This window comes from Sciurus carolinensis, chromosome 12 (genome assembly GCF_902686445.1).
Source record: "Sciurus carolinensis chromosome 12, mSciCar1.2, whole genome shotgun sequence".
Lineage (NCBI taxonomy): Eukaryota > Metazoa > Chordata > Mammalia > Rodentia > Sciuridae > Sciurus > Sciurus carolinensis.
Genome location: NC_062224.1, coordinates 840,499 through 848,541, shown reverse-complemented (window position 1 = coordinate 848,541; position 8,043 = coordinate 840,499). Strand labels below are relative to the sequence as shown.

Genomic DNA, 8,043 nt, shown 5'->3' with positions numbered 1-8,043 from the left:
GAGGCCTGGATAGGGGGCCTCAGGCTGGAGGGCGAGAGGCCCCAGCTCTGGTGCACTTGGGTCAATGTGTAACTGGACGCTGCACCAGCCCATCCGCTCAGCAGAGGGGCCGCATTGATCACCAGGACTTCCTGGAAGGGGTCCCAGATCGGCCAGTCCTGGCCAAGCCTGCAGCCCCCACCCCCGTCCTCCCCCTCTGTGTACAGAGTGGCCTGGGAACGGCTCCACCCTACTCTTGGGTATAAAGGGGACCTGGGTGGCCAGCCAGGGCAAAGCTGCGCCTGCCCAGGGCTGAGGCGGGAGGTAAGTGGAGACTGCAGCTCTCCCGGCAGCAGCTGAGCTGTGGGCCGGGAGGGGTGGCGGGGCAGAGCTCCTGGAGAGGCTGCTCCTGTTCACTGGGGGGAGGACGAGGGCCTACCACCCAGCCGCTTCCCTCCTGCGAGGCCGGACACCCAGACGCAGCCGTCTTCTCTGGTACCGCCCGGGCTCCTCCGCAGCAGGGTGGCCCGGAGCACCTGCTTCCTCTGCAGCCTGGGGCTCGAGGGCAGAGCACCGACCCAGGACCAGCGGGCCTCTTTCCATCTGAGGGCACAGCAGGCTCCAGGTGCCGGCAGGGGGCCGGCAGGGAGGGCTGGGTCTCGGCAGGCCCCGCAGGGCTGGGATGGGCCACCTGCACGTCCTGCAGGCAGTGCGTCTCTGGTCCTGGACTCGAGGTCTGGGTCCTGTCCCCTGAACCTGAGTCACTCCTACATAAAGCCATACTCCTGACACCTGAGCTCTCAGGTGGGCCTGCATGGAGGGACCCTGGCCACACCGTGAAGTGCTTCCTGCTTCGGGTACGTGGAAAAGGCGGGTTCTGGTGTGTTTCAAGAGGCAAGATCCGGTGAGCCTAAGTGCCGCCTCAGCACCAGGGTCTGGCTCCGCGTCCTGTGCTATCTCCTACTGGCGGTGTGGCCTGGGCAAGTCCCTGGACGTCTCTGTCCCTGGCTACGTGGTGCTGATGATGTCACCCCGCAGCTGCCTGTGAGGGACCACCTTGGGAGTGTGGCGGAAACGGCTTGTGGGGCTACGTTCACGCGTGAGGAGACAGACGCACCCGCACCTCCACGCAAGTGCCACAGACAGTGCTTCCAGGCAGCAGGTGAGCAGGACCTGATGATGGCCGTGTGCAGGAGGGCCGCCGTCCTCAGCGCCACAGGCCAGGGACGCGGAGAGGCTAGGAGGACAGCGGGCGAGGAGGGCGTCTGCCCCACTCATCCCCAGGTCCCTGCTGAGAGTGACTCGGGGCCACCACACTGTCCCAAGAGGAGCAGTCTGCAGGAGCAGCAGGTGGGAATGGCCGCGCTCCCTGCACTGTCAAGCTCGTGGCCCCCGAGACAGGTTCCAGGCTGCAGGCTCCCCGATGAGGCCGGCAGGCGCCTGTCTTCACGGAAGGTCCCCCGGGAGGGGCAAATGCCTGCTCCTTCATCTACTGCATGTGGCTTTTGTGAGAAGATGAACTGGGTCAGATGCTTGGTGAGCAGGGTGAGGTGGCGGTCAGGTCAAAAGTCAAAGGTCTTTTGCAGTGGATGAGCAGAGCAGGACTGGACACACGTGAGCCCCACGGGAAGCACAGTTTGGGCAGGCGCAGGTGTCCTGGGGGCATGGAGCCCAGGGCAGGGTGTCAGGCAGCTTTGCCTCACTATAATGAGACTCCGAGATAGTCCACTTGTGATGAGAAGAGCGTCCTTTGGCTCACAGATTTGGAATTTCCAGTCCAAGACAGGATGGACACGTGATTCTGGGCCTCTAATAGGGGTGCCGTGGGAGCCAAGGAGGCCCTTCCCCTGGAGGGTCCTGCCACTCCTGGCCGCACTGCCCAGGGGCCAGGCCTGAACTCAAGGAACCTGGTCTGTTCATCCAAGCCACACCGTGTGGGAGGCAGACAGCTGGTGGGCAAGGCCCAGGACCCCAGGGCTGCGCTGGGCAGGGGCAGGAAGCCCAGCACGGGGACCCGGGACAGCTGGCTGGGGCAGAATGGCTGCAAGTGGCACATCCCCCGCCAGTAATAAATGGGGCGGCACAGGCATGGATCATCCATGGGACCACCCAACAGGACGCGCACCCTCAAGCCACTGTGCGGGGACAGGGGAGAAGGCCTGGAGCTGCGGATCTGTGGGAAGGGCCTGGGTCTGGGTCAAGCTCTTGGTGCTCAGTCCTGCAGCAGTTAGGATCTCGGACACGAAGGCCATCTCGCGGGGCGCGCGTGGGGCTCCGCAGACTGCTGCTGGCAGCTTCCCGCTCCCCGGGAGGAAGCCCCAGCCCTCGGCACCGTCTCGCTCACAGCCTGGCGGCTTCGAGTCAGAACTGACTGGCTCACGGCCTGGAGGCCGGAGTCCAGGTCAGGCTGCAGCAGAGCTGCTCTTGCCGAGGCCTCTGTGGTCATGGCGTCCTCCTGTGGTCGTCCCTCTGTGTGTCTGTGTCCTGATCTCCTCTTCCCACGAGCCCACTCAGATCCATGAGGCCCTCTGCTAGGACCTCAGGTTAACTTAAGCACCTCTAAAAGACCCCGTCTCTGACTTCAGCCACGTCTGGGTCCTGGGGAGGACTTGAACGGGGTGGGGCTGGGGCCATTCGGCCACCAGCCTGGCACTTGCGCTTGGACTGTGAGGAGTTCCGGCTTCGCCTGTCCTCTTCTCCATCAGGGCACACAAGGGCTTCTCCTGGGCCCATGGTGCAGGGAATGCTGGGTAAACAGGAAGTCTGGCTGGAGACGCCCTGGATAATCACCTTTCACCCTTCATAAATGTTATTTCAGGGTACACGAGAGTGAGTGCTGTGATCCGAGATGGCTCCTGCTGGTGAGGCCCTGAAGGCCGTGGTCCTGTGCCTCCTGGTCTGTGCTGGCCTGGTCACTGGTGACCGGGTGTACGTACACCCCTTCCACCTCCTCTTCTACCCCAAGAGCACCTGTGTCCAGCTGGAGAAACCCAGCATGGAGACACCCAAAGAGCCGACCTTCACACCAGTGCCGATTCAGGCCAAGACGGCCCCCGTGGACGAGGAGGCCCTGCGCGCCCAGCTGGTGCTGGTGGCCGAGAAGTTGGAGGCTGAAGACAGACTGAGGGCTGCGCAGGTGGGGATGATGGCCAACTTCTTGGGCTTCCGCATGTACAAGATGCTGAGCGAGACGGCGGGCGAGGGGGGCACAACTGTCCTCTCCCCCACGGCACTCTTTGGCACGCTGGCCTCCTTCTACCTGGGAGCCCTGGACCCCACGGCCAGCCAGCTGCAGTCACTCCTGGGCGCACCTGGGGAAGACCAGGGCTGCACCTCCCGTCTGGACGGGCACAGGGTCCTCTCTGCACTGCAGGCCACCCAGGGCCTTCTGGTGGCCCAGGGCGGGGACAGCGACCGGGCCCCACTGCTGCTGTCCACGGTGGTGGGGCTGTTCACAGCCCCAGACCTGCGCCTGAAGCGGCCCTTCGTGCAGGGCCTGGCCGCCTTCGCCCCTGTGGTGCTCCCTCGCTCTCTGGACCTGTCCTCAGACCCAGAGCTTGCTGCCCAGAGGATCGGCAGCTTCCTGCAGGCCGTGACGGGGTGGGCGGCGGGCGGGCCGCCAGCGGGGCCCGCAGCAGGCAGCACCCTGCTTTTCAGCACCTCCGTCCACTTCCAAGGTGAGGAGCCCTTGGGTCGCTCTGTCTGGCTGCCAGAGGGCTGAGTTCTCAGTCCCACACCTCGCGGAGGCGGGACGGGTGTCAGGGAAGACCGCAGGCGTGGCGTCCGCACGCCGGTCCCCCTGAGCTCCCGGCAGGCCCGGTTTCCACGGCAGCTGGCGACCAGCTGCAGGGATTTGATCTCTGGTGCCCATGCCCAGCTGGGTTGCAGACCACAGGGTGTCGCCTGCTTCAGGCCGGCCTCTTTGCAGGCTGCCTCCTGTTGTCGCTGGAGGAAAACGTCATTTTTCTCTCTAGAGAGCCCCACTGAGGTCCCTTGGGGGTCAATGCAAGGAGACACCCTGCATGTTGCTCATGTGGCCTTTCCACGGTGGCTCTCGTCACCCCTCAGAAGACTCTGAAGGTCGAGGACAAGGCCACTCCACTCTCACAAGCCCATCCAGGGGGCAGAGCTGCATTCAGTCCCTGAGGACAAGGGGACATGCAAGTGAGGCCAGGCAGAGGTCGGGGCCAGGTGGGGGTCCCTGTTGACTGGGCCTCCTGGTGGGGCCACCCAGCTCCATGGGCCATCTTCCCTCCACTCTGCCTCCCCAGTTCACTGCCTGGTCCTCAGACCTGTGGCTCACAACAGGGTTGCACGTCTGTCCCTGGGCAAGAGAGGTGGAGAGCCAGGGCCTGGCTCCACGGCTGGGCCCTGGTCTGTGAGGGGTGGCTGTGGGCAGGGAGGTGGGCTGAGCACCACCACCGACTTGAGAGGCTGCACGAAGGCCTTAGTCCTCAGACGGAAAGGGCTGCGAACCTGCATGGTGGACGCTCACCACTGTGCACTGTCCTGCCCGAGTCCAGTGCCAGAGCAAGCCCTCAGGTGAACCGTGGGCTTTGGGGGACAGCCATCGACTCTGACAAGTGGGCTGCTGTGGTAGGGTGTTGATGGCAGAGGCTGGGGGTGTCTTGGGGAAATTTCTGCACTTCCTGCTCCAATTATGAACTTAACATTGCTTCAAAAAGTAATGTTTATTATTAATTTTTTAAGTGAGGTAAGCCCTGACTCTGAGCCAAGACAGGTCTTGCTGAGCTGCCCAATCCGGAGCCACAGGTCCAGTTCCTGCAGGTGACCCTGGACCTCAGCTTCAGGGCTGGCGTGTCCTGTGTCCAGCAATTACAGGGACTCCACAGCTGGGCGTGGGAGGAAGACCTGGCAGCACCTGGGTTCCGGGCAGGTGCAGGCCTGCGCCTGGAGAAGTGCCGGTCAGGGGGTGGGGAAGGAGGCCGAGGCCCAGGCCCCGGCCCCCCGGCTGCCACCCCCCGCAGCCTGCCCGGCTGCTGACTGTCCCCTCCTGTCCTGTCTGGGCTGCAGGGAGAATGAAGGGCTTCTCCCTGCTGTCCGGGCCCCAGGAGTTCTGGGTGGACAACAGCACCTCGGAGTCTGTCCCCATGCTCTCGGGCACCGGCGTATTCCAGCACTGGACCGATGTGCAGAACAACTTCTCAGTGACCCGTGTGCCCATGGGCGGAAGCGCCTTCCTGCTGCTGATCCAGCCCAGCTGTGCCTCTGACCTGGACAGGGTTAAGGCCCTCGTCTTCCACCACGACTTCCTGGCCTGGATGAAGAACCTGTCTCCCCGGTAGGGACTTCTGGGAGCCCTGGAAACTGGAGGGACTGCACTGGTTTCTGCTCAGGGTGGAGAGGGTGAGCCAAGTGGGGCGGGCCCAGAGGGGCCAGGCTGGCCAGGGCCTGGGTGTCCGCAGCATCTCTCAGTCTGCCACCCCTGGGCTCTGGAAGGCGTGGCTGGTAGAGGAGCGAGCACCCGCTTCCTGGAGCAGTGAGTGCCCACGGGCCTTACAGGGAGAGAAGCACCCCAGACCGCCCTCAGAGAAGGGCCTCACCCCCACTCACACGGGCACATCCACCACACCCCTGGGACTGAGCTGGGAGGGTCTACATTCTGTCGCTTTTCTTCCTGCTGTGGTAGCCTCCTCCCAGAGTGCTGGCCTCCACCTGCTTGCCCTGCAGACCCACAGGCCCAGGGTCTGGCCCAAGACAGGCACCAGGGGACAGGGACAGCACCTGATGCCAGCTGACATTATAAGTGCCTTCCTTTTTAACTGTGATGAAATGCACTGTATGAAGTGTGCCAGCTCGACCGCCCCATGTGCAGTGGCACTGAGTCTGCTGGGCCCCTGGCAGTGCTCTGCAGCCAGAGCTTGCGCACCTTGCAGCACTCTACTGCCCTGGCAGCACTGCCCTACCCAGGTCCTGGCAGCCGCAGCGCCCTCGGCCATCCGTGGGTTGCCCACATCGGGATCCTCCTCCAGGCTGAGCACCAGCCACTGTGCCAACAGAGTCACTCATCCACGTATCTGTCCGTGGACACTTGGGAGGCTTCCCCTCGGCTCGAGGGCTCAGCCGTAGACAAGGTTCACTGTCCCTCTGGCAGGGCTGGCTGTCACTGGAAGTGCCCATGGCCCTCCAGCTGCCCGAGGAAGCAGCTGGAGGTGCAGGTCGATGGGGCCAATGGGCTGGCACTGTGCAGGCCGAGTCGTGACCCCTCCCCTGCCCAGAGTCGAGCGGAGCGAAGCGTGGACAGCTGCCCCAGCCAGCCCCCATGTGAGCGCCTGCAGCAGCTCAGGCCCGCGTGCTATTTCATTCAGGCTGAAGGTTTTCTATGCATTTGTTACTGAGGTTTCCCTAGAGGTGAGGATGGCCTGCGGGGCCAGACTCCCCTTCCTCAGGGACAGGAGCAAGTAGCACACCTCCCTGGCTTCCCGGGAGACCTTGCCTTGTCCCCTGGAGCCTCACAGTGGGCAGGAGCCACCAGAACCCTCTGACCACACATTTCCCCAGGGCCATCCGCCTGACCATGCCCGCACTGAAGCTGCGAGGCTCCTATGACCTGCAGGACCTGCTGGCCCGGGCCAAGCTGCCCACCCTGCTGGGCACGGAGGCGAACCTGGGCAGGATCAGTGATGCTGACCTCAGAGTGGGAGAGGTTGGTGCTGGTCTGGGGGAGGTATGGATGGGACACCAAGGGGGCTGTGGGTGGGGACATCAGGGCAGGAAGAAGACCTGGACCAGGCAGGTGGGCCGTGCTGGGAGGGATGTGGTCAGAGCCCTCTGGGACTGCCCAGGGACAGTGCAGGGCAGCAGCTCCTATCCCGGCCCTGCCCCTTATGCTCAGGGGTGTTCAGGCCCTGCTCACCAGGCCAGGCCTTGGGACCCTCCCTGGTGCCACAGTGGGGTGTCCCTGGCCAGGCCCCGTCCTCCAGCTCTTTCTGAAGGGAGCTGCCCAGGCACTGCCACTTGGAGCAGTGTGCACCTAAGGCAAGGGTGTGCATGCTCTGGGCACGGCACAGGGCTGAGCCGGCACAGCCACGGCAGAGGTTGGAGCCCTTGGACTGGGGAGCTACTCGCTGGTGGTCAGGGCAGAGAGCCAGGAATCCTGGCCAGCATAGCAAGGTGGTGGGTGGAGACGGGAGGGCACAGGTAGGTGAGGCAGGCAGCCAGCATCCACACAGAGGGCACACAGCACCCTTCCTAGCCTTGGGTCCTGTGTGCCTCGAGGACAGAGGCCATCTCTGCTGCTTTGCAGGTGGTGAACAGCATTCTTTTTGAACTCAAAGAGGATGAGGAAGAGCAGCCTGCAGAGTCTGCCCAGCAGCCCAGTGTGTCTGAGGCCTTGGAGGTGACACTGAATAGCCCGTTCTTGTTTGCCATCTATGAAAAGGACTCTGGTGCCCTGCACTTCCTGGGCCATGTGGACAACCCCCTGAACGTGATGTGAGGCCCTGCAAGGTTGCTGTGCCTGGCTGTCAGACTAGGGTCAGCAGCAGAGCCACCTGCTCTGCTGCCACCGTCTCCTCCCTGTCCCCCAGTGAGTTGGCGGGGCTCCTTACCGAGTGTGGCACCGTGAACAGAGCAGCAGGCTTGTTCTGGAGAGTGGGTGGGAGACAGGAACCTGGGCTAGGCCAGGACTCTTCTGCAGAGAATCTGAACAGACTGACTTGTCTGTGAAACCCAAGTGTGCCCTTTTAACAGAAATTAGGCTTTAAAATTAAAACACCTTGTCTTGCTGCCTTGGATTCATACTCAGTGTAATGGAAGTGAGATCGTAGTTCCTGCAATACCTGTCTTTCTTTCCATGCTATCCGTGATCACAGAAAAAAGCACACACCTGATTTCCTGCTAGTGTAATCCTGGCCCTCCTGGCTGAGAACTCGGGATGGCTGGCAACATCCTGACACTAAACCACGACTCCTCGCTGTGAGCAGGCTGTGCGCCATCTGGCTGACAGCTCACCAAGTGCTCTTGAGCCCTTGTTGGTGGGTCCTGGGCACCTCCCCCAGAAGCAGGAGTGGCCGTCTGCGAGCTGGCCAGGATCAAGTTGGC

At 63.1% G+C, this 8,043-nt stretch overlaps 1 protein-coding gene across 1 annotated transcript; it reads left to right on the top strand.

The window, feature by feature from the left end:
* Positions 1–262: 262 nt before the first annotated feature.
* Positions 263–7,740, top strand: Agt (angiotensinogen). The gene is made up of 6 exons (XM_047519884.1): positions 263–303; positions 1,018–1,141; positions 2,798–3,656; positions 5,014–5,281; positions 6,502–6,646; positions 7,247–7,740. Exons 3-6 carry the CDS (start codon positions 2,828–2,830, stop codon positions 7,436–7,438), a joined length of 1,434 nt encoding a protein of 477 aa, XP_047375840.1. The 5' UTR covers positions 263–303; positions 1,018–1,141; positions 2,798–2,827; the 3' UTR covers positions 7,439–7,740.
* Positions 7,741–8,043: the final 303 nt, after the last annotated feature.

Coding starts and splice junctions, on each gene's coding strand:
- Agt (XM_047519884.1), top strand. CDS start 2,828: ATGGCTCCTGCTGGTGAGGCCCTGAAGGCCGTGGTCCTGTGCCTCCTG. Junction 3,657..5,013: donor CACCTCCGTCCACTTCCAAG/GTGAGGAGCCCT, acceptor TCTGGGCTGCAG/GGAGAATGAAGGGCTTCTCC. Junction 5,282..6,501: donor ATGAAGAACCTGTCTCCCCG/GTAGGGACTTCT, acceptor ACATTTCCCCAG/GGCCATCCGCCTGACCATGC.